The sequence below is a fragment of the Cydia fagiglandana genome, chromosome 8, assembly GCF_963556715.1.
Source record: "Cydia fagiglandana chromosome 8, ilCydFagi1.1, whole genome shotgun sequence".
Classification (NCBI taxonomy): domain Eukaryota; kingdom Metazoa; phylum Arthropoda; class Insecta; order Lepidoptera; family Tortricidae; genus Cydia; species Cydia fagiglandana.
The window spans coordinates 13,193,884-13,221,005 of NC_085939.1; the positions used below are offsets into that span (position 1 = coordinate 13,193,884).

The 27,122-nt window shown below is 40.0% G+C and overlaps 2 protein-coding genes across 4 annotated transcripts in view; one reads left to right on the forward strand and one right to left on the reverse strand.

Moving 5' to 3' along the window:
* Positions 1 to 480: 480 nt before the first annotated feature.
* LOC134666674 (paired box protein Pax-6-like) overlaps positions 481 to 27,122 on the reverse strand; it is a 57,628-nt gene continuing 30,986 nt past the window's right edge. For 2 of the 3 annotated variants that reach the window (XM_063523901.1, XM_063523900.1), the window contains exons 3-6: positions 18,487 to 18,627; positions 2,605 to 2,877; positions 2,196 to 2,380; positions 481 to 1,988 (exon numbers count right to left, since the gene is read on the reverse strand). In XM_063523901.1, the coding sequence (XP_063379971.1) occupies positions 1,419 to 1,988; positions 2,196 to 2,380; positions 2,605 to 2,877; positions 18,487 to 18,627 (1,169 nt within the window). In that variant the 3' untranslated portion in view covers positions 481 to 1,418. The remainder of the gene's footprint in view (positions 1,989 to 2,195; positions 2,381 to 2,604; positions 2,878 to 18,486; positions 18,628 to 27,122) is intronic. The other variant, XM_063523902.1, reaches the window with a different exon arrangement.
* Positions 20,611 to 22,183, forward strand: LOC134667044 (putative nuclease HARBI1). The gene has a single exon (XM_063524345.1). The coding sequence runs from the start codon at positions 20,910 to 20,912 to the stop codon at positions 22,068 to 22,070; it is 1,161 nt and encodes a 386-aa protein (XP_063380415.1). The 5' UTR covers positions 20,611 to 20,909; the 3' UTR covers positions 22,071 to 22,183.

Here is a 27,122-nt window from a genome sequence, read left to right on the forward strand (position 1 = left end):
ACAGTGGAGTCGCAAAATCTACGTTGTCAAGGGCAGATGATCGAAAGTATGGAAACATAAGTGGATGATCGGCTATATGTTTTTTTAAAGTCCAGTGAGACCTCTCTACACCCAGCTCTCTACATCGATGTTGCTCCTTTGTGTGCCTACCTTGTGAAGGTAAATTGCCGTCCGGTTTTTCATTCATTAATTTCCCATATCCCAGTATTTAGTCCATCACTTTCACATTGTAGCTTAGTAAATTTAATATACCACAGCCTAGCATATTCTCAAGAATTGTTGTATCCTGGCAGGTGCTGCTGTTGCGTGTGTCCCATGAAACAGGCAAGGACACCATTCGCTCTGCATACTTACCACTTAAATTGTCGACAGGGCCTCTACGCGTCGGTTTTGCCATGCCAGCTTGGGATGCTTCAAAATTTAATCTCCGGAACGTTGTTTCGTGTACAGGAAAGTTATAATATGTAATAAAAAACAATATACTTCAACTTTTTTATTCAATTTATCGCAATAGGTAGGTACGTAAGTATGTAATTTGCTACTTCTCACTGTACAAATATTAATTATCTAAGAAATAAATAATTTACATATAGTGCCCGAAATTATTACAATATTTACAAAACAACACAGATTTTACTTCGGCCGCAAACATACTTGGTCGTATTTATCAAATCTTCATATTGCATCTTTTGACAACGGAAGTAACCCGGCCATATTTGCGCAAATATAATAACCAAGTATGTTGCTGCCATTGCCATTTAAGTATCAGGTTCGGTTACAACTACAATTCAACAGACAACGTATTAAATGTACATTTTTATAACAATACAAGTTATGATATACATCGATCATTTCGAGTAGGAATATATTAGGAACTTTGGTTTGCCTAAAACCGTGCCTTTACAATCCAAATAGCTGCTTTGGTAAGTATTCATAATCTGATGATCATTAAAATAGCATAATGTCAACATTCCTATTGAGTTTAAAAGATCTACTTTTTGTGCACAGTCATTCACTTGTATATATCTAAGTAATAATTACTTTCGAGCTTAATTGGCTACCTACAATAAATATTTACAACTTAATTAACATGGAATGTACAAAGAATGACAAGGACCGTAAGAACGATGTTTACAGGTCACATCTAAATCTTTAAGCGCCGCTTACATCATTCCACTAACCCGGGGTTAATCGGGTAAATATGGAGTTACCATGGTTACCAGTGCAATTTGACACTGGGTTAGCGGGTTAACTGGTTAACCCCGGGTTAGTGGAACGGTGCAAGTGGCGCTAAACGTCATATAGTCGTTAAAATTTTGTCTTTCAATTCTTTCCGTAAATTCCGTAAAGGAACAGCACTTGTATAAAGCTTAATCGTTGATAATTTCAAAATTAACCCTGTAATACTGAATAAGTCGTCAACGGTCGTGCTTGGTGAGTTGCAGTGGTAGGTCGCTGGGCGGCTGAGGGCGCGGCCGCGCGGGGCTCCGCGACCGCGACCGCGCCCTGCTGTTGTGTCTGTCAGCCTCATCTTCACTCTCATCATGCACATTGATCTCCTCGTCAGTATCCGAATGCGACTCGTATCCGCGAGCCAGGTGTATCGACTGCGCCGCCAGCAACGCAGCCGCCGCCGAATGCGGGACGAGCGCTTTGAACGCGCTATTCTCTAGCCCAGGGTGCGGTTTGAACGCACCGCTCTCGTACGTATGCTGCGACAGCGCTTTCAGTGCGTTGCTATCGAACTGAGCCTGGTGGGACAGAGCCTTCAGAGCCGTATCTTGATGGGAGAGTGACTTGAAAGCACTATTCTCGCCGCCCATCTGGGGCGTGTGATAGGGGGCGCGCGCGGGGGACAAAGAACGCGAACGGGAGCGGGAGGGGGACGGGGAGTGGGGCAGGCGGTGTGCGGGCGAGCCGCCACCGCGCTTGAGGAGATTCATGCGCTGATGGCGTCTCCACTTGGCTCGTCTGTTGGAAAACCAAACCTGTCAGTAACGGTAAATAAACATGATTAGTATTCTGTTCTCACTGATTTAACAAATATTCATGAATGTAAATTGATGTAAAATGATAGCTTTGATTTGATTAAGATATCTCTAGCTCGACATTATTATTATAAATTATTAATTGGTTGCTTGGTTTATGATTGAGGAATTTATTAATTTGTGGCTTAGGTATAGCGGTCTTGTTACCTGGACTCGCGCCTCCGACAGTGACGTCTTGGAAGCGAGGCGTTCCCTCGTTGAGACGCACGGGTAATGAGATTTCTCGAATTCTTTTTCCAGCTCTTCAAGCTGGTCTGGGCTAAAGGTGGTGCGATTTCTTCTAAACTTTGGTTGTTCCCCGTCAAGCGAACCGGAGTCATCGCCATCGACATCTAAGAGAAAGATAAATATGTTGAGTATTGCCACATAAAACTAACAGAAAATACGATTGTTTGTTTTCATAGGATCCTTATCCGCCATTTGCACCATTCCACTAACCCGGAGTTAACCGGTTAAACCTGGAGTTACCATGGTTGCCAGTACAATTTGACACTGTATTAACGATTTAACGGCTTAACCCCGGGTGAGTGCTGGTGCAAGTGGCACAAGAAATTACCTATTAGTCCTCGTCCGGAAGAAGACAAGAAGCCCTGTTGCATGTCAGGATGCGGTACCCCTGTAGGTGGTGGCACGCCGGGGGGCAGCGGCAGCGACCCCGGGGGCCACACGCCGCCGCCGGCCCAGGGGAAGGCGCCGTATGGAGGCGGCGCGGCGTACAACCCGTAGCCGGCGGCCCGAGCGAACTCGGCCGCCGCACGCTCCGCGGCCCGGTTCCTCAGTATCCTGTTGATCGAGGACACGCTTGGAGCAGTTGCGTTGGTGCATACGCCTGTGGAAATAATGAAAATTATTGTATAGCTAATCAGCTCTAAACTGTTATACTTGAAAATACAACGGCAATGGCGAACCCATTTAGACTGGGTACTTGAAAGATTGGGCACAAAATGTTCCATGACTATTTACAAGTCTCAATTTTAAGTGGTCTTTTAAGTTGAAATAATGAACAGTTAATTCAAGGCCTATCATTACAGGAATTATTTAGGTACTTAATAACTATGTTTATTAGTATCTGATTCTCACAAGTAAAGGTGCTATCTACATACTGCCATTTATTGCCATGACATTTTTAATATCTATGAAAATAAACACTATTTTAAATAATAGGTAGAGTTAGACCAAAATAAATCTGCAGCTATTTTCTAGCACAGAGCGCAAAAGTGTTACATATACCTATGAAACGTCATAATTTTACGGACAGATTTGACGTTTATGATACATTTTCACGCTTACATTTTTATATCGACTGTTACGGCAATGCGACATAAAAATATATCAAAATTGTTTTATTAAGGCAAATTTTATATACGACTGTAAAAATAATAAGGCACTGGTTTCGATGGTAAAACAAAATGTAATGTCAGTAATAAGTAGACAAAAATAGTATCAAAAAAACATAGACAATAAAACGTACATTTATATAAAAAGGTTGTGTGTTGCACATTAAACCATACAATAACATACACTATCTTGTACCTACATTTAGCGCAAAAGATATACATATAAAGTACGTAAGATGAAAAAGTATTGCTTTAATTCAACACCGCCATCGGCGTCTTCGTGCCAGGTTTGAACGACGTCAGGTTGGAAGGAACGCTTTGTTAATTACAATTTGTGCTCAAAGAGGGAGCGTTACACCCGATGCGTCATTGGTCGCGTTCAAAACGGTCAGCCTCGCCAACATGAAATGCCGTAAGTATGTTGTACGCCAAGTACGCTTATGTTGTTCCTGACTAGTACTGCACAATGGTTGGCCATTATAGAGTTTAATGCGTGCTCGGATCGCGTGCGCGCGCAGCCTTGCGAGAGCCATCCCATGTAATTTTCAGGAAACACTTCGAATAAGTGCCATAATTTAATCATAGCCTGGCCGACGATAATTGTCGTAGTATTCGTTGTTCAGCTACTGAGCAATTGAGTCCAGTAGTCTTGCTGGCGTAATTTATTACAATTATTGGAAACCTGTATTAGGTTTATTTTTTATTTCAGTCTGGTGCACTGAAATGTAGTAGATCGACTATTCCATTTACAATACATTAAAATAGATTAGGTACAATTATTCAATCTCATTTTAGTTCTGATAGGTACCATGTTTCGTTTGAATGTACCTGCAGGCATCTTATGTTAAACGCTACCATTATGTTATGAAGAACATAAATTTAGTGACGTGAGTGTGTGAATGTTAATGTTTTTATTATGATTTTTATGTTGATGGCGATTAACAAGAATACCTAATAATCGAATGGTAATTTCAGGCGTTAGTAACGTGCGACCAATTGGTTTGGTGTAGGTACCTAATTGTTTCCTTGAAGTTAAACTTTTCCGCTTACTCATTATTGCAATCATAAATTGTCCATACTTTAAACAATTACGTCCACGAAGAATAATTATAAATAATTGCTTAATGGACGCTCTTAACATGTCACAGGTGAAACGTTTTCTAGACACCGCTAGTTAAAGGAAATTATGTATCTATCGGTAACTGAAAATTATCCGCCTTGTCAAACGCTTGTCACGGAGAATAAATAGAAAAATGATAGCTTCTAGATATGAACAATATTAATACAATGATTGGTGGTCTATAACGACGCGAGGAAACAAATCGATTTAATGCTGTCACTGTTGGTAATGACGTGCTGTCTGAGAGTTGGCGGGCGTATGATACAAGCGAGCTGTTATAATTTACTCAAAATACAAAGCCTTGCATAGGAGGTATAATAGTAATGATCAGTTGCGGAGCTTCTCTCATTGTTAACACGTCTAAATCACAAAGAGGTGCTCCACACAATTTATTTGGTCCGTAATCGGCGCGGCGAGGCAGCGCGGCGTCAGCCCGCCGCCCTCAGACGTCAAGAACTTGATGTGCCTGAGAATACATCTAATGGTGACCAGTCATCACTTACCAACCGAGATCTTTAATTATGTTGGGAGAAGCGTTTTGTAAAAAGAAAACGAACCGTTGAAAATCCGTTAAGGTTTTGTGGGAGCTCAGCGACGCGTCGCCTCTTTTAATCTAGTTCGATTTAGTTTTCTTTTAACTCACAAAAAGCCTTTATGAGTATGATCAAAACAGTACTGAATTGGATGTTCCCGTAACCAGTGCGTACAACTTATCAATAAAGTAATATTGTGTCTAATCAATTGAAATAAAAATACTATCTGAATTATGTTCCTAAATCCTGTCAGTGTAAATCGAACATGATTGGCGATGTATCTATATTAAATTGTAAATGGCAATCGGTTATAGAATGATCGGCGAGCGGTCAGATTTGGTATTTGTTTAGATCGAGATCATTAACGGAGTCAACGGTTGCAGGTGGGAATGAATGCGATATCTATAATTGTTCTTTTAATGATTTGAGCTAGAGCCCTGTTGCTTACATGCCCAGTCACGGTCATGCAATTTGTCTGAAATCGTTTAATCATGATTAGTCACAATGGGCCCCGCTTCTATTAAAAGGTTTAGTTATTTTCAATAGAAGGAGCTAGTTATGTTCAGCGTTTAAATTCTTACAACGTTAACTTTTTGTACGTATCAGATCTAATAACGCGATAATGTTCGTATACATTATTGACTGTACACTTATTGTAGAGATAGGTCCTAATAAATATCAATATCGGCGGCAATGATAAGGTGACGCTAAGGTTTACGTATATTTAACTACACAAACGGGTCTACCGTGATATAATTTCATTGTTTTTAGCTTAAAATCCGACGTTACAGCTGAGTTGTACCAGCTGTGGTCACGGAAAGACAACAACCAAACGCGACTGAACTGAACTGTGGAACGCGAGAGTTTAAAGTGTTATAAGAGTTTACGTACCTATTTGAAAGTTTCATTTTCTTTCCATAAAAACAGAATATTAGTTTAAAAATGTAAATGTTTCTGCGGCGCAGTGTTACCTGCCTAAAAGCGTGACATGTCCCGAGATAAGACGCTCCGGCGCCGTCGGCCGTGGAGTGTTTAATCGGGTTAATTTATCGATAATTGACGGAAAGCCTTTTTATTTGTATTGCCGGAAAGTAACAGTAATTGTCACGCCTTTAAAGATTTACGCCCGTTTCTAAATTGAGACATTAACAGTCAGATCTCGTGCCTAATGGTTTGGAATGAATTTGTTTGTTTGTTTTACTTAGACCGGTTTTTAAATAGAGTCGGTTCTTCCAACTAAATTAAAGAAATGGAAAAAATGTGGACAGCTTAACCTGATCAAGTTAATTAGCCTAAAATATCTTTAAAGCACAGTGAATTTGAAGTTTTATTAGTTTTCTTATGATGAGTCGTGAAATCGAATACTTATGAGCATCTTCCACGGTCATCGAGTTGATTTTATTGTAACACGCTAAACTGGCTATTCAAGATCATTAAATTTTGATTTTATGTATTGATGGTAGCGTTTTATTAATGGGTGCTTTCTTTACTATTTAAAATGATTCGATTAGAAATGTATCGAATAATTAACTATGAGATTTGAAATGCGCGAGAGATAGTATCCAAGGCGGAACTGTTTGGCCGCCCTGGAATCACGTCCGCATCGAACAACACCAGTTAACGAGTGAGTGGCGTCACGTCGTCTAAATGAATTATTGTTGGCTTTATGGGGAGCATTAAACGATGAGATCGGAGGCAATCAAGCGGCACCCGCGGCGTGGCCCAAGTAAAAAGGTGTCCACGCCAGCAGGGGGCCGCTTGCAGCAACCGTTGCGCTAAACGCCTACACCCGCTTTCCTACAAATTTCAATTAGCAACGACTAGATAACGTTACGTCTGATAAATAGTAGCTTATACTGTACTGTGCGCAAAATGGTCACAAGCTATACTGTGGATATTTTTTTATTAAAATGTAATCAATGTTATTTTCGAAACACACAAGACTTTATCGTCTTAAAGGTATTGGGTCAATCTCAAAACCATGTTCAGGTCTTTCCTGTGGACATACAAGTTTTTTTCTCCCCTGTGCCCAATAGACAACAGCTTGTGAGCATGTATCTGTCTTTATCATACAAATCCATACAAAAGGTACTCCTTTGAAAGGCACTCCTTTCATGCGGATAAGGGTTAAATAAGAAATTTTACCTTTATAATTAGCCCTTAAATTTTGGGTATGTCCACAGGAAAGACCTGAACATAGTTTTGAGTTTGACCTAATTAGATCTTGTCGGTATTTCGAATACCGTCAAATATACGTAAAGCGCACAACGCGAGTCACGGGGATATTTTGGCAGATAAAGCCTCGCTTAGTAATAAATAAAAAGTAAATCAAATAAAGCACGTTGTAAAAGTCCCAAAAGCCAAGAGTGAGAGCCACACGGCGCATCGTCGCGGTACACTGCTGGGAACCAATTTAGAACTGTAACAAATCAATAAATGTATCGATTTATTGGAAGCTGTGAGGCCATCGATTTGATTTTTAGACCGCACAATGGAAGCGAACGAGGCAAGACCTTGTTAGTAAATGTCAAAAAGCGCGTGAAAAAGTACTCCATCCCATTAGACACACCATGAGGAGGTCTGAGATTCTGGGCACAATTTAATCGATTTTGTTTATACTCATAAGATTTTTTGTTTTATTTTAAAAACTCGATATGAAAATAAAATTAGTCGTTAAATAAAAAACAAAACCTTTTTGTTCAGCAAAAAGATCCTTAGCATGAGAGTCGTAAAAGCCTCGTCATCGATTCGCTAATTAATCGGCGCCAACGTTGGATTCTGGAATCGAACCCCTTGGCCGCTGGCCTACACCCAAGAATGCAATTAATCAAACCGCGGTCAGTAGCTAGAGCCCCGTAACGCCTCGTAAACCGATATCGATTTATTTAGTCGATAAGTTGCGCAAGCCATTGTCCAAAACTGCCTCGTCATGGTTAACAAAGGCGGTAGTGGGCAACTTATTAAAATTTAGACGGTTGCGATGAGCCGATCTGTTTTGATAACCGCTCATCGGGCGCGTCTGTCTTAAGTGGATGCCTCGTTTTTAACAGAATCCTATTATATATTGGCATTTATAAATATTAGTTTGGTGTTGAAGTGGACTTCTGAAGAAGTGAAGAAAGGTTTTTTTAATGCTACCTTTTAATAATTTTCTTGGGTAGGTATTTATAATTCTTGTTATGGAGATGTAGTCGAAAAAATTTCGGGTGGCTACCGTGCCGGTTATGAAATGAAATTAATCAATTTTGGCTCGTTTCATAAACACGGCTAGGCACGCGCTCTTATCAAAAGCCCGCATTGTACGTCAGGCCATTATGATATAAATTTGATTGAAATTCTATTTCGATCTTATTTTAAAAGTATTCAATACCATAGACTCATGACAATATTAGATAGGATTTGGTGCAATTTTTTTTCTTCTAATCGATTTTTAGCATATTGTACTGCAACTGCACGCCAACTGCAACATCGGCGTGTAGTTCCGGCCCTTAGTGTTTCTTTATAATTAATTAAATAGGTTTATTTTAAAGACGTGAAAATAGAGAAAGCTAAAGTTGTTTACAGTATACATATGGTGCTACTTCACCGCACTAGTGCGATAATTAGCATATTAAGACACTATGATGAAATTTTAAACGGCCATATGTAGGTATCTACTGTAAAACGTTTTACGATACATGCGCGAAAAGATAATTCGCAACTCGTACATATCGGTTTATCGTCACTCGTTTCGAATTTCCTATTTTTCGCACTTGTATCGTAATGCAGGTACTAAAAGAAACTTTGAAACTTGGACATTTACTGCACAAGGATGATAACAATTAAGTAACAAAGGTACTTAAGTACTAAAATAAAAACAAGAAAACTATCAAATGTTTAATATCACTTCTATTTTGTGCATGTTCTTAATTCAATAAGAGTTTACGGCTAAGCAGCAGCAGGTGGTCCGCCCGGTCAACACGCTTTGATACACCGAAACCGTCGTCCGATATAATGGAATCAATCATAACTACATCACGGCCACTGCCAAGCGTGAGCGCGACTTGGCTTGTAGGTGCAATAAAATTTTTCTTATGTAGTTTTTTCAGAAAAAAATATTCGGTGCAGAAATCGCAACACATAGTGCTCATTAAATGCAGAGAGTTTTTGTAAAGAAAACGTAAATTTATTAGGGCTTACAACCAGAAAGACGGCAGTCACTTGGTCGTGTTTTTTGTGTGTTACAAAAATTAGGTCCGTTAGATATTTTCATTATTTTTAGGTGCTATCTTCAATGGTTAAAATAATGAATAGTTGTATAAAACTGGTGCAGTCTCTTACATACCAAAGTGTAACGGTATTTATATTATCTCTAGAATATGTAGTTCTAAAAATACGTGCCACTAAAATAAACTATAAGTACAAAATGTAAGTTTTGTTCACTACTTCGTAGTTAAGCGTCCTATTTGATTGAATATTGTTTTGTATTATTACATCATGGCGCTAGGCGTATATAGTAATCTGTATGATTGTGTTAATTTAAGTTCTCGGGCTTTTTCACCCTTAAAATAAGACACTTTTTTGTACAATAAAAGCGACGACAATTTTTATTCTAGACTATTAGCCCTTCGACAACACAATATCTACTTAACAATTCACAAATGACTATGATATAGTTTGGAAAATAAATGTGGCATATCAGACTTACGCTCAAATGTATTATGTCCAATCGATATCGGTACTTTTATTTGGCTAGATATATTTTATCATAACGAGTATAAAGACAACGAAATTAATACATATTGATTATCTGATAGGTTCACAAAACGGCACCTGTCAGATATGGCCTACATTTAAAATATAACTGTATACCAACAAAAAGCGGACGTTTTCCACTAAATATTCGAACAATTACAGCAAATATGTGAGCATTTACGCAAAACAGCCCACGAAATCGCGTGAGCCTGGCAGCCAACGCAAGGGCACACTGCTCACTGCACTGACCAATTATTTTAAATACATTTCAACAAATGACGATAATGTCTCTGCCGACCGCAAAGATAAGAACAAAAACATGGAAAATAAAAGCACTCGCTGAACAATTGTTCGCCCTCTGTCCATAACAACTTGTTCGCATTTTTCAACCGATCATTAACTGGATACGTGTCATAGGTACGTGTTTATTGTTTACTCTAAGGATTCCGTATAAAACGTACTGTATATTTTTAAAGTTTCAAATAAGTACTTAGTTTCAATGTTAGAATCATTTAGTTTAAAAATGCTCTTTCATCGATCGACTTCAATAACATGGCATATATGAATAATCATAACGTAAATATAAATATCTGCCTTCCTGCAGCATACTTCGGTGAATTAAGCCATAAAAATTGAGTGTGCAAACAGTCCTTTCGAAATCGATATTGTAAAACTCTTGTAAATAAAGTTGGTTTTATATCGATGTTTACCTGATCATTGCCCCAAGTTACGGCACCCCCTGTAGATTTAATGACTGTGAACCAATTTAACAAGTTGGTTGAGCACAGTGTTTCTCATCGAGAGCGTTATCGTCGCCTAATCCGGTCCCCAGTGATATCGTAAACCAGAAGTAGTCTTGTAAGCGAAACCCGTTTCACAGCCGATCTCACGCACTTGCACTCCCTACTCTTGCAAATTTAAAAGGCTATAAGTGCGTATCAATTTGAATTTAGTCGAGTTGCTTTAAACTGGCATTGCAGTGCTAGGCAAAACACGAACGCAAAACGTTCGAGTTGCAAGAGGTACTCTAGCGCTTTAGCTAACAAGCCATATTTAACTTTAGAAAGGATGGCATAAGACTAAATATTGATTGTCAGGGGTGTGAGCATATAGGGCGTTGTAGAATTAGTCGCGTTCCACGTCACGCATGGCGCGGAGGTGTCGCGGGAGTAATTATCGCAATTGGCTCGTTGGCCTCCAAGCAGAGACGCCCATCGTTCGCTCCAATACCAATCTGCGCATCTATTTATGGTATTTGTAATGTTGAGATATAGGTAGTTAATTTTGGTTGCGTTTTTCTTTGTGCAATAAGTTGAGTCCATGACGGAATCATTCACGTGTGCTTTGTTTTTGAAATAGTTATTCTAAAAATTTCACAAAACACACAGGTAATGTACAACATAAGTAATATTTACCTTGGTTTTTCCAAATCATAATTTACCTGTGCTAGCAATTAAGTTTTTATTTTCAGAAGATAAGTAGATTAAATAGGTAATCAGTACCTAATATACTTCTTAATAAATCATATTCATATAACATACAGTCAAGTCAGTTTTCACAGTTTTGTGTTTTGTGCATAGGCTTTGTGCCACCCAGTTTTGTGCTCCTACTTATAATAGGTAGGTACCTGTATACTTATATCGACCGGGATATGGACTAATACGATGCCAAGCCGGGCCGGGTCGGGTATATGGACCGGGTCGACATAAGTTTAATGAAACTAACCGTGAATCATTCAAAACTGGTAATAGGTACCTGTATTTTTATGTGTTATGAATGATGATATTACCTAACCTCACTTACATAAGGACAACAACCACCAAGTCTATGTGCACATAGATGCGTTAATCCAACACATATCGCGTTACCGACCTAATATCCGTTACCCATAAGCCATTCACGAAACTGTCCGACAGTTTGGGGGTTGCACTTCGATGGCTTTACTTACTGACCCCCAAAAACGTTGTCATGAATCTACTAAAGTTCATTACTCAAATAAGCAGATCCGTTAATCGGATATAATGTTACTGCGTAAGAGGTTCTGTTTTTCCTACCTACTGGCGGCAGTCGACCTTTACACCGGCTTATCTTTTACTGAAAGCAGTAGTTACGACTATATGCCCAGTGTGCCGTTTAGTCCAATTACAAGATTTACAACCTAAGCGGTTAGTGAGCGAGTAGCTAGATCAGTGCCCCAAACGCGTGAGTTCCGCGTAGCATTATTCCCGATCGCATTTTTCCCCACTCGCGTTAGTTCCGGGTAGCATTATTCTCGGTCGCATTTTTCCCCACTATTAGCGTTAGTTCCGCGTTCCGCGTAGCGTTAGTTCACAACTTAGCTGGACTCGCGGGGCTCCTATTTCTGGGCGGTTTGGCCTTCGGGCATCTGAAACTACCTAACGAACCTAACCTACCTAACCTACCTATTAATTTAGTGTGACGTTCATGAAAAGTGGGGAAAAATGCGACCAGGAATAATGCTACTCGGAACTAACGCGAGTGGGGAAAAATGCGATCGGGAATAATGCTACGAGGAACTAACGCGTTTGGGGCACTGATCTAACTACTCTATTGTGCCCAACACCTTAACCCTAATTTGGCAAAAAACGTAAAAAATCGTGATTCAAGTCTCCTCGAAGCCCAATAGTACTAACTACTTAATGATCCTGTTTCTGAAAAAAAAATGCAAAAAGACGGTCAAAGGTAATGTGCCACCTGTGTCCCGTTCAATCAATCAATCAATCAATCAATATTCAATTTAAGGGTTAATAATAACACTAAGCACCGTCGCAGGACATGAGATCATACAAAATAGATATGAAATAGTCGTATGTTGATTCCATGGATCCCTAATGTATCGATACTCGAACTACTGCGCAGAAGCTCGCGCACGCAACTAGGAGCTGCTCTTCATCCAACTGGTATTACGTAATAAACGCTGTACGAATGGAAGCTCACACTGACCGTTGGTAGACCTTAACATCTTGCAATAAAGTTTATATACGTGTGGTCGTTGTAACTGCCACATTGGTGAATTATTAAAATATTTATAAATAAAAACTTTTTACAAAAAAAAGAAAACCGACTTCAAAAAGGATGAAATAAAATATTATCCTTTTTAAGTCTATGCGTTACCAACTGATATGTTTGAAGTCGGTGCCAAGCCAACTTTAGAAGCATACCATGATTTTGGTGCGATTCGATAAGGATGTACGTTGGATTGCCTTACAATGAACGTACTTTCTGTAGGTACAGTCGACGTTAACAATATGTTTACACGTTTCGTCTTATTACAAAGGAGTAAGGTGCAAAAGTGTATAATACATATCTTTGACGACGACTGTGCCTAAGAACACGCCTCAAAACACACGATCAAACCTTCTTGGCACAGTCCGTAGGTACCATGTTTGTCGGCACGCAAGCGTGGGATTGGGACTGAAGTTATTTCCCGTCCCTTATTCAGAGGACTACATTTCAAAATATAAAACAATTCAAGGAATTTACGTTCTTGCCAAATTTCACCTAAAGCGGTTCAGTTGTTTAGCCATGAAAAGGCGACAAAGAGGCAGACAGAATTACTTAAACATTTGTAATAGTTCTAATGGTACAGTTCAAATGGGATTTATAGTCATAAAGCTGATTATTTTTAACGGGTATTCTTTACTACTTGGCTTGGCACCGACTTCAAACATATCAGTTGGTAACGCATAGACTTAAAAAGGATAATATTTTATTTCATCCTTTTTGAAGTCGGTTTTCTTTTTTTTGTAAAAAGTTTTTATTTTTCCATTTTTAGTTTTAAGGCATTGTTAATAGCGCGACGCGTGAATGAAAAACAACATCATGATTAACACTAAATTCGTGTATCTACTTTAATAAATAAATGTAATCTGGAATTTTCTCGAGTCCGTCTGGGAAATTATAATTCCTGTCACTACACTAAATCCACCCTCCGCCCCGCCACTGACCCAATCCCTCAACCCCCCCGATCACTCAACCTCATAGCGTATCAACCCCTGATCCATGTACCTACCCCTCGGCCCTGAACCAGCACCCCTTCAACCACCATTACCCGACCCCTTAACTCCTAACCCTAACCCCCGATCAGTAGCCTTACCAGCTTACCAAGAGTTTGACATTGATTTATTCGCTAGCGTGTGTGTAACTTACTTTCTTTGCATCTCGCTCGTACTGGCATATTAGTGCGAGCGAGATGCATAAAAAGTAAGTTACGAAGACGTTAATAGCGTCGCTAACTTAGCGAATATGTCAATGTCAAACTCGTGGTAAGGCTACACTTGCACTACATCAAATTGGCGGTGTTCGGAAGCAAATGCTCGAGTAACTTTAGAAAACACCGAAATCACTTTACACGTGCCTTTAAAAACTGAGGAGTTCCCTCAATTCCTCATGGATTCCATCATCAGACCAGAACCAAAAATAATACGAAAACACCTTGGAGGCAACTCCTTCCAAACAAAAAAAGAATTACTCAAATCGGATCACAGGTGCCGGAGTAATCGCTGAACATACTACATTTAATAAATCATCATCATTATCATCAAAACAATCATCATCATCAGGTCTACTTCATCAAAATGGTGGTTTTCGGGAGAAAATGCTCGAGTTGCTTAAGAAAACACCCAAATCACCATGCATGTGCCTTTAAAAATTGAGGAGTTCCCTCAATTCCTCATGGATCCCATCATCAGAACAGAACCAAATTAAAATGGGACCAACTCGGAGGTATCTCCTTTCAAACAAAAAAAGAATTACTCAAATCGGACTACGGATGTCGGAGTAATCGGTGAACGTACATAGAAAAAAAAAAAAAAAAAAATAGCCACAACCGAATACAGAACCTCCTCCTTCTATGAAATGGAAGTCGGTTAAAAAAACTTAATAGTTAACATTGTTTACGATAAAACCCAGTTCCCCCCCTGGGTTGGAAGCATCTTGGGAGTCGCTTTCGTAAAAACTAAGTGCCTACGTCAATTCTTGGGATTAGTTGTCAAGCGGACCCCAGGCTCCCAAGAGCCGTGGCAAAATGCCGGAATAACGCGAGAAGAAGAATATTTGAAAAAGTGGTGTGTAAAACGGCCCCATTCAATCAGCCCCATAATTCTTTTCAGTGCCAATTTAAAAGTTTTTAAAGTGCGTAATATTGACAATTCGCAGTAAGAATTAATGTAAGTATGTGCTGAATGCAGCGCAGACGCAGACGCGTGATCGCTCACGGCGTTCGTAATGTGCACGGGAATTCCATGCCAGTGCCAAATCATCGTCATTTGTTACTAGAACATCATTGCTTAACAATCACATACTGCGTGCGGGAAGTCAGAGATTATCCCAAGCAATCTTGAGCTGGTTTCTGTGTTATTTAGTTACCTAATTTTATTCTAAACAGAGTAGTTGTTGAATTATGTAATCAGGTTTATCATAAAATGTCTGTGTAAGTAAAAGTGCCGGCTGGTAAAATCACTAACAAATTTCGACTCACTGTTTTCATGATAAAATTATATCGCATTAGTTCGTGATTTATATAGAGTTTTTTTTAGTCTGAAAGAGACTTTATTGGGACAAAAAATACAAACTAGAGATTATTAGTCCAACCCTGTCAGTTAAAGTGGTGGATGTGGCGTGGGCTATAAACTCCTTTCACAGTGGATCAGCGGCAGGGTTGGATGGCATTCGGCCAGACCTCTTGAAGGAGCTGACATCTGGCTCGGCTGGGGATAGTGGGGTACGTCTGATGGAGTCCTTAACCAAACTTTGTAATTTTTTACTTAGCGGAAAGTTAAATGATGAAGTTTGTCCCTATTTGTATGGGGCAACTCTGTGCGCGTTAAGGAAGAAGGAGGGAGGGGTGCGCCCAATAGCAGTAGGAAGTACTTTCCGTCGACTCGTCGCTAAGCTTGGGTGCCGCGCGGTAAGAGAACAGATGGCTTCCTACCTCCAGCCAGTTCAGGTGGGTTTCGGAACACCTTTGGGTTGCGAAGCGGCGATACATGCAGTGCGTAGTTTTGCATTAGATCCAGAAAATGCAGGTAGCGTGATAGTCAAACTAGGCCTAAAAAACGCCTTTAACTCTGTTGAAAGAGACGCCCTATTAAACGAGGTAAGGGAGTATATTCCAATTATCTACCCCTTCCTCTACCAGGTCTATCACCTACCGTCCAACCTGTTCTATGGTTCCAGTCGCATCATGTCTCAAGTGGGTGCTCAACAAGGAGATCCGTTGGGCCCCCTCACTTTTAGCCTCTCAATACAAAAAGTAATCGCTGAACTTAAGTCCCCGCTGAATATCTGGTACCTCGACGATGGAACCATTGGAGGAAAACCGGAAGAGGTAAAGCGAGACTTGCTAATTTTGCTTTCGCGTCTTAAGGATTTGGGTCTAGAAGTAAATGCGTCCAAATGCGAATTTTTCGCTTGCGGGTCGGAGTCATCTTCTTTCCTCCCCTCATTTTCATCGATATTACCTGGGCTTAAGGAACTTAGCTCCAACTCCTTCAACTTACTCGGAGCCCCAATATTTCAATCTGCAGTTCCCGAGGCACTGCTAACACGCAAAGAGCTCCTCCTGCTTGCTGGCGAACGCCTCAAGGGCATCGATCCGCATGTAGCTTTGGTTCTCTTACAAAAATGTTTTGCCACGCCTAAGATAACTTATCTTCTGCGTACGGCCCCCGTGTGGTTATTTCCCGACGACATCGGTTGCTTCGATGCCGCTATAAAATTAACAATAGAATCCATAGTAAACATCTCGATGACCGAAAACCAATGGACACAAGCAGCCCTTCCAGTCCGTCATGGTGGCCTTGGTGTGCGTCGTGTTCAGGATGTGTGCCTGCCGGCCTTTTTGGCGTCGGCCCATGGGGTGATGGACCTTGTTGCTAATATTTTACCTAAAAATGGCGACAGGGTGTGCATTCCTTATGTGGCGGACGCCCTTGAGGCTTGGTTGTGTACCAATCAGGGAGCGACCGTGCCAGAGAACCCCAAAATACAGCGTGCGTGGGACGACACCCGCTCTAAAGCTACGATAGATAACCTCATTGCGAGTGCAGCGGGAGTAGACCGTGCGAGGCTTCTGGCAGTGTCACAACCAGAATCTGGGGCATGGCTGCACGCGTTGCCTTCACCCCAATTGGGCACCTTACTTGACGGCAACTCGTTACGCGTGGCCGTTGCTCTCCGCCTGGGCTGCGATGTTTGCCAACCACATTTATGCATCTGCGGTTCCATGGTGGGGGCTGACGGTCACCACGCACTGAGTTGTCGCCGATGTGCAGGTAGGCATCCGCGTCACCATGCCCTAAATGATACTATCCAGCGAGCTCTCAGGTCGGCTGGTGTCCCATCAGTGCTTGAACCACCAGGCCTCAGTCGTACCGACGGTAAACGGCCTGATGGTCTGACTTTGGTACCATGGGAAAGGGGACGGTGTTTGGTTTGGGACGCTACATGCGTCAGTACGTTCGCCGCCTCCCACATCAGCCGTACATCGCGCGTGGCCGGTGCGGCAGCCGAAACTCAAGCGGATCTAAAGCGTCAAAAATATGCCCCTCTCTCCCCTGCCTACATAGTCATCCCTTTCTCTGTAGAAACGGCGGGTTGCTGGTCTGCCGACGCGAAACGCTTCACTCGTGATTTGGGACGTCGACTCAGACAGAAAGGGGAGGGTCCCCGCTCCGAGTCGTTCCTTGTGCAAAGGCTGTCCGTGGTGATCCAGCGTGGAAATGCTGCGAGCATCATGGGCACCTTTGCACCGGGAACGGCAGGGAGCGGTTTGTTTTCTTAAATTTATAGTTTTAATTTTTATTTGTAAGCCTTAGTTGTATGTTTTTTGTCATGTATGTAGAACTTTTAATAAATAGAAATTCTTAAAATAATATTGGTTAATCAAGATATATTTGTATAATTTTAACTATTAATTACATTTGATCGGTAATGTATGTAGAAGCGGTAATATAATGCAAGTGTTTACGGCTTATGAGCGAGCAAAAGGTTAAAGTAAGTAAAGTAAAGTAAAAAAGTATTTATTTTCAAGAATATTTCATTTATCATATAGTGTGTGTGTTTTTCAATTGCTATGTTGAAATCAGAATATAATATGCAAAGTTTGGTGCAATGCAATATGGTGGTGTCGTAACTAAACGACACATTATTCCGATCCGTCTGATCATACGCTTCGAATAAAGGATATATATAATAAGCTGCGCGTTGATATCTTTTCTTCACGGATTGATTTGTACTCAAAATATTGTAATTCATATGAGTAAAATAATAAATAATAAATTCTGCAAATACCTGTCAATATTACAAAACAACAGCACAGGATAGAGAAAGATGGAAAGGACAGACAAGGAGAGCTGACCCCAGGTGATGGGAAAAAGCTTAGGAGGAGAAGAAGAAGATTACAAAACTTCAAAAGTTTTAATAACAAAACTTCCGTGAGACACAGACATATTAAATATCTTAAGAACGGGTCATTGCTGCAGCCCGCAGTCTGCGCCGGTCCGTCACCGTAAACGCAAGCTCCTGATGACACTCCTCGGTACGGAGTGAAACATGTCGAGCGTTTTTCGACTTCAAAAGTTTGATAGTGAAGCATAGGTACTCCGCTAATTAGCGAGTACTAGCGAGCGGCACTCCGATAATTATTTTGAGAAATATTAGGCTAGTAACACCGCATTATTAAAAAATCTTACCTTCAGAGATTAGTCGCTCCCGAATCTCCCAAGCGAAAATGGTGGGATTTTCCCTCTTGTACTGTTCTATCTTGGAGACGACGGCTGGCGTGGCCACCTTTGGCTTGCTTCCTCCGATGAGCCCCGGTGGTCGAAGGGTTCCTAAAAGAAGAAAAAAAAACGTAAATTTTATAAACCTCTTCAAGTAAGTACTAAACTTCTGTTCATTATTTTTACTCCAGTTTAGAATACTATGTGTAATTAATACAAACTTTTGTTCTAATAGTTAAGTAAGCTTTCATTACAATATGAACGGCTCGGTTGCATGACTTGTAGGGATTGTAAAACAACTCTGATTTCAGTCGGAGATTACAATTAAGTGGCGGTATTTAATCGATTCATTGAACACCGTCACCTGTACTTGACGAGCGGAAAATAAACAAGCGTTGCACAAATGAAAATACCGAAAATAGCAACACGATGCCTATAGAGGCAATTGCATCGAGCGTCAAACGTGAGGAAACGTGGCTCACGGCAGTACGACCATTCCTACTCAATTACAACGCAAAATCAATGCTTGGAAAATCAGCCGTATTGCTAAGGGATATGGGTCAAAATCCAGTTTGCTGTTGACATTAATATTTGCGCTATTATGTTCAGAAGGAAGGTGGTCGCGGGTTGTTAAAAACATGGATAATCGAGCACAGTGGCAACGCCGTGGAATAACAATTAACCATCAAATTAATATTAATTACAGAATCATTGACATCCATGCAAGCGCACGTGAGTTCTTATTTTATAGTTTGTCGCCACTCATTTGTACAGACAGAGCACAATTATTAAAAAAGAAACGTCCTGGAGAATGTTTTCTTAAGGCCCATTTAGACTGTTCAAGAACTTGCATACGATTTTCGTTACATTGCGGTATTTAGTCGATCGACTGAATTCATTGGACTCTGTAGTTGGCAATGTATCGAATATTGCATCCAAGTTCTTGAACCGTCTAAATGGGGCTTTATTTAACAGTTAACAAGTTAAATCTATTTAGATGGAATCGCAAAATTTATTTAACGTTCGCTGATTTCTTGAACCAAACATATTCATTAATTTATGCTAAACTAAGACTGCCAAATTCGAACTTCAACAGCATCCTAACAAATTGAATACAATGCGATTAATGAATTAATTAAGGTCTTTTTAAATGCCTCAGGTGCGGGAGTAAAAAGAAATGTGTGATATTAACACCCGATAATGTATTAGCGTTGTGCATGAAAAATATTTTATCCTGTTAAGGAATGGAAAAAATACCTTGTGATATTAAATTTAGAAAATCCAATTGTTTCGCCTGTTCAAAATTCAGAGGGCAACGATTTTGATATGACGCGAAGGCCTATGCAAAAAGTAAGAAAGCCTAAATCAGTTAGATAATGGATGAGTGCGTGCTTCACAACAATTAGGTAAAAACGCTGGCGAGGCATTCCGGCCGGGCGGGCGTTAGCGCAGCGTTTTTACCAGCGCCCGCGCCTTCACCGCCGCCGTCCATACCGATACACGCTGAATTATTCATTGAATTATTTATATTCACATTTTTGTCAACGCCATTCGCGATAAATTCATTCGGGTCTTTATGTCTTGATAAAACTAAAGCTTACGACCAAAAATGGGATCGCGTTGCAAGAAACAGCGCGCCAAGTTAACACCATAAGTGCTTGAGTTGACGCAATTACATTTATTTAAGTGCATAACCATATTGTTTATGGTATAAAAACTTTTATGGCTACATGTCGATCATATAATATATGCCGTACTTTAATTTAGACCGGTGTAAGTGGACGTCGGGGTCACGTCAGGGTGCTATTAATGTGTAAATGGTTTATAAAAATCGCGTGTAACGTTAAGATTAAAATAGAGAAAACGTGTTTGCTTAATTATTACGGTCAAGATTTAGAACAGCCTGTAATATATTCATAACTTCATTATTATGTAGATCGCATATGTGAAACAATTTTGTTAATTATTCTAGATTTTTATATCGAATATTTAGGTAAATATGTATAAATACGTTAATGATAAGATTGGTAAGTCAGTTGCGGGTCATCTTGGCTGATATATTTTCCACTGTTAATAATGGCCTCATTATGGACGCGATTCTACGGCGGCCGCTAAACCTCCTAATTTTATTTAGGCGTCGCTAAACCACTTTGCTATTCTATGAGCAGCTGTCATAATCAAATGACAACACCAATTTGAATCTGACGTTTCTTAATTTAGGCGGTCTATTCAATTTAGGTTTAGCTGCTTAAATGCTATTCAGTACATGTCTTTTTTAAACAAAAACATAGAAACGTCAAGCTAAACTGACTAATTTTAGCGGCGAATAAAATAGTCCCGTTTAAAATACGATAACACAAAAAAGTCAAGTTTTGCAGAATTTCTTTTTCGAAATGGATGAAGAATACGTCATAGCTGCTGTGGTGGCCGAAGAGAGGGAGTATGGCGAGGGCGAGGGTGAAAAAATTTATTTGAAGAGGTTGCGAGACGAGTCTAACCCATTTGACCGGTCCGAGCGGAAGTTCCGTAAATTGTTTAGGCTGTCGCGGGCCATGGGCCGTCACGTAGTGGACACTCTGTGTGAAGGCGATGCGCTACGAGCGGGTACGGTGCCACCACATTTAAAGGTCCTAAGTGCACTGAACTTTTTTGCCCATGGCAGCTACCAGACTGCTGTGGGAGAAATTAATATACTAGCTCAAAGTCAGCCAACAATAAGCCGCAGTCTGGCAGATGTGTGTCCTGTTATTATAGAAAGGTTGACCCCACAGTGGATCAAATTCCCAGTGACCAGACTGGAGAAAGACAGGGCAATGCGGGAGTTCCAGGACAATTTTGGAATGCCATATACATTGGGTGCGGTAGATGGGAGTCACATCCCTATACACAAACCCCCAAATAACCACCCTATAGCCCCGGGTAATATTTTCTACAACAGAAAAGGGTTTTATAGTATAAATTGTCAAGTGGTGTGCGATGCCACAGGTCGGATCACTAGCGTAAACCCTAACTTTCCGGGTTCAACCCATGATGCTGCTGTTTGGAGGAGCAGCAATGTGCACCAGCACCTCGAAGGGCAGTATCTTCAGAACCAAGCGATGGAGTGGCTTCTTGGGGACAAAGGCTACCCACTTCTCCCGTGGCTGATGACACCTCATCCTGACCCAGTTGCCGAGTCACCAGAGGCAAGATTTAATAGGTGCCATGCACAGGCGAGAGGGGTCATAGAGATGTGCTTTGGAGTATTAAAAAACAAATTTAGATGCCTTCATCGCCACCGAACGCTGCATTACAGTCCAGAAAAAGCTGCCAAAATTATAATATCATGCTGCACAATTTATAATATGATTAATGAATTAGAAATTAATCATGATTCAGACAGCAGTGACGATTCTGAGAGTGACGAAGACATCACAGATCTAAGTGAAGTAGAGGAGGATGATGAAGAACAGAATGATCCTGAAGATCTCCCACAACAACCAGAGAATGATGTCAATTTTTTTAATGAAGCCCGTGGACGACGTGCATTTTTAATTAATAGATTTTTTAATTGATTAAAACATCAACTGTTTTTTTTATTTGATTTGTCGGCCTGTTTAGCCTAGTTGGTAGTGACGCTGCCTATGAAGCTGGAGGAGAGAAAACATTTGTTCCTGAGACTTGGATGTTTTCTATATATACATGTCTAAAATATATCATCGTCTAGTACCCACTACAAGCCTCATTGAGCTTACTATGAGACTAGTTCGACTTGCGTAAAAAAATGCTTTGTAATATTTATGTATTAAAAACAAAGTTAACACTATCATAGTCTTTTATTACTTATTACAATTACAGTTTGGTACATTCCTTCATAACTTATAGTTTAAGTAATATTTTGAAATAAATCTTGCCATCTCTGTGTAAATTAAAATGAGCCTTAAGGCAAATCAAGTTATTGTTTTTCGCTTATTAGGATATGCCTAGAAAAATATTTGAAAGCTGACAAAATGTTCTACATTCTATACTGGAAACAGGTTTTTTTTGGGAAATTTAGACCCATTTGCGGAGCGATATTTCATTCTGATAGCAGTATATAGGTAAAAGTACTGCTATCAGTCTATACCGTCGAGTTCATTATGAGCATTTCCAAGGTTTCAAACATAAATGTACGTAGTAAGGTACTAAGGTATATCGGTCACTGCGACGTGTTTGATATTTTGATGTCATGGCGTGTGAGTGCCACCTATTTGTATTTGACAGAGCGTTGAAAAGAAAAGATTACAATAAAATTAAAATGAAATATCGCTTCCTTACAAATAAAACAAATTATCAATATACAAAATAAAATTACTAAGTATTAACAAATCATTACTGCAGCCTACAGGTCGAAACGCACAGAGCAGGCGCGGCACGGTGCGGCGCGGAGGCGGTTTTGCATTTTTGATCTTTCCGAAACTATCGACTGTCATTACTGCTTCATTTTTTGATAGGACGTCCCCCGGACCGCGTTGGCTTCACCAAAAAACCGTCTCCGCCACGCAACGACGCTGTGCCGCGCTCTGTGCTTTTCAAGCTTACATCATGAATTTAGGGGTCAAGCTGACCTCTCAGGGTCGGGTACTCTTAGGTTGTTTACCTCCTAAGAACCCCAAACTGACAACTAAAATTCCGCTCCATGCAATCTACAATGATTTTAGAAAATAGAATGGCCTACTATTTTCATTTATAGATAAAATGTTTCAAACATAACAATTTAAATAGATAAATTTGATTTCTGGGCCACTTCGTACGTTGTCACAGTGATAATAATAAGAGATCTCTAACAGCTTCAAATTGATTTTCACTGTGACAAGGTACGAAGTGGCCCAGAAATCAATTTGGTCGACCGTACTTGCAAAATTGCAACTCTATTCCGCTTGTTGTTGGTAAATCAAAATGTCACTAGTTTTGCAAGTAAACGCTAGTTTTCCGCTTCACTTTTCATACGAACGTAAAAGTACGTCGTTCTCAATTGAAAACAGACCATCAAAGTCAATAAAGATTTGTAGATATATTCTAAAAACGAGTACATGTGGTTTGTCAAAATTTTGTAAAGATATGTTGTTTCAAACTAAACGGAGAATACATTTTGAACAAAAATCATTAAGCTTAGATATGTAGATTGACAACCTCCAATTTTAGCAAAAGCTAGCAAAGCAAAGGAATATTCCCTTTAGAAATATGTGTACAAACATTTAATGACTTGTTGGCTCGTCTTCAAATAAGAACTATGTTTGTATGAAAAGTTGGAGCGAAGAGAAGCCCGAATAAGGGGAGGGGTCAAATATTTTCATACAAAAAATAACAATAAATATCGCTAACTTACTAAAGAAACAACAAATTGGATGGCTCCTACTGTTACTCTAATAGATCTTCGTCTAAATATTCTACCGACTGCCCACCACCATCATTGTTCTGTAAACCACCATGGTTCCTAATAGCCGAGGAAATGGCCTCCCCTGCTACTCTGATGGCAGTGGCTAAGGTCTCTGCTGCCTGTGTTATTGTAGACCGGAATAATTCATGATTCCGGTCTAATGACCCTTGCAGTAATTCTGCTGGTTTGGGCCGCGAAGGTCTTTTCCGCTGTCGTCGTTGCGACGAGGTAATAAATGAGCGAGGAAGAGTACGTTCTGGCCTATGAGAACTCCGCAATTGGGCTGAAGATGATGGAGGTTGAACAGCAGCAGATGATGGCTGGACAGCAATTGGTGGCTGGACAGCACCTGGTGGGTGGTCAGCGACTGATGGCTGGATAGCAATTGGCAGCTGGGCAGCAACTGGTGGTTGTTCATCAACTGGTGCCGGTGTTGAAATTTCAACAGAACCAACCTAAAACAAAGTGACAAGTGCATAAATTTATACTTTATTTACTCGTATACTTAAAGAAGTAGAAAAACCTCGACATTTTTATTTCAAAGTTTAATGTCTCAAAAACATGGCTAAGAACCATCTCCGCGATCAAGACTTTCGATTAAAAAAAACCACACTCAAATCTGTTCATCCGTTTAGGAGCTATGATGGCGCAGACAGACACACACTTACACAGATACACATGTTTAATTTACCTTTGGCTGAATGTATCTCGTAGAAAATCCAAAAAGCCACTTAACAGTTTCTTTATAAGAAAAAATATGAAAATTATCCACTGGGACTTAATCGCGTACAAGTGAAACTGTAATTCAGTTTTCGCCCGCGTAACTGGCTATTACTAGCTGCGCCAGAGGCGCGCACCGTATCGTGCCAGAACGGATGGATGTATTTGGCGTATAGTGTTGGGAAGCCTAAGGTTCTGTAGGTGATGGGTGGATGGATGTCATTCTTTTGTTATAAAATGGGTGCTGACCCTTACTGAGTCTACCAAGAGGTGGAGGTTATTGCCATCATAATTGTATATCCTAAGATCCTAAGCTTTATTAACCATTTGAGGTGCTACAATCCAAGTTAAAATCAGGACCTACATCTTATTATTTAAAACAAGTGCGAGTCGGACTCGCGCACGAAGGGTTCCGCACCACAATGCAAAAAAAAACAAAAAAAGCAAAAAAAAACGGTCACCCATCCAAGTACTGACCCCGCCCGACGTTGCTTAACTTTGGTCAAAAATCACGTTTGTTGTATGGGAGCCCCATTTAAATCTTTATTTTATTCTGTTTTTAGTATTTGTTGTTATAGCGGCAACAGAAATAGGTACATAATCTGTGAAAATTTCAACTGTCTAGCTATCACGGTTCGTGAGATACAGCCTGGTGACAGACGGACGGACGGACGGACGGACGGACGGACGGACAGCGAAGTCTTAGTAATAGGGTCCCGTTTTACCCTTTGGGTACGGAACCCTAAAAAAAGGTGACTTACTAGTGGAGTCTCCAGATTGGTAAATCCATCCACTGCAGCTGTTCCTACGACCTCCAAAACCTTAAGTTCTGTGTCTGTCAGTGGGCGGACTAATGCAGGACCTCCACCAGTGCCCTCCGTTTGATCTCTGTATTTTCTGTACTTAGATTTGACCTTCTGTGTCCACTGCGACCAAATCTGCAATTATAAAGGAATTTTACGACATGTAATTTGAAATATGTAGAATGTTTTCTGTGCTTCTGGAAGTATATGAACTCAGGCAACCTTTTTATGTTAATAAATTATCCCCCATAAGCTCGCCTCTCCCCTCCATACAAACATAGTTTCATTCTCATTTTTAAGCAATAGGCAATAAGTATGCTAGATTTTTATGAAACTTTGTGTACAGTCTTAATCGAAAATATTGACGCGGAATTAGCGAATGTAATTAATTAAAAAGTATGCGATGGCCTTAATGGCAAGATCTTATGAGCACACATATACATATTTTTAAATTTGATTTACCCCCTGATATTTATGTTTAGATTGTATAATAAAAAATATAGCAAATCAATCAATTGCATGTACAAAACTTCATTTCAGTCAAGAATTTTGTTTTATATAAAAATGAGGATATAGCTCTATGTTCATAAGGCAAGGTGAATTCAGCCAAGTTTCAAACTTCAAGAAAGTTCCAGCGTTACCAATATAAACCAACATTTCTTTTTCACTTCATTTAAATTACCCATCACATGATGCTTGTGTTTTGGGCTCTAGATGTTAATAGGCAAATAGTATAATTTAATATCTTCAAACACAAATTCAAAAGAATTTATTTTTTATTTGTTATTTATATTTAGGAGTACCAACAGCTGCAAAAACATGATATAGTCTTAGATAGTAAAACAAACTAAACTTTGCTTTGTTATTTACACTGGTTCTACCTCTAACCCTCTTGTGTGGGATCTTGAAGCATTAGAGAGATAATTCTCATCTGTTCATATTATTCAGAAGCCGATACAATTTATCACATGACCTTAAGACAACTGACACATTTAATATTGCTCCCATGTAACATGTACTTGTGCCTAGGTGCACGCTAAAATCAAGCTTAAATTGAAAAACCATTGGCTGCTCGGCCTGTTTAGCCTAGTTGGTAGTGACACTGCTAATGAAGCTAGAGGTCCAAGATTCGAATCCCGGTAAGGGCATTTGTTTCTGTAGTGAGCAGAAACATTTGTTCCTGAGACTTGGTAGTTTTCTATGTATTTAAGTATATATCTATTAAATATATCATCGCCTAGTACCCATAACACAAGCCTTATTGAGCTTACTTAGGGACAGGGACTAGATTGATTTGTGTAAAAAAATCCCCTAATATTTATTTATTTTATTTTGATTCCAACAGTACTTACACTCTGCCACTCCGCCACTGTCCTTCGACATCCGTGACTATTAAGAGTAACAGTTAGGGCCGCCTAAAATGCTGCCACTTTGGGGCTAGCCGTATTTCCTGAAAAGATACACATTTTACCCATACACAAATACATACAATAAAAAAAAAACTTCATGACACAGGTAGTTGATTATAACAAGGTCATTATCATTAACATTACAACTAAACCAATATAAGCCTAGTCAAATAGACCAGTGGGATTTGTACCAGGTGCAAAGGTGTCCATCACTACACAAGTAACATTTCCAATAATTTGATATACAGATTGGTCTTGCCTACTCCTACAAATTAT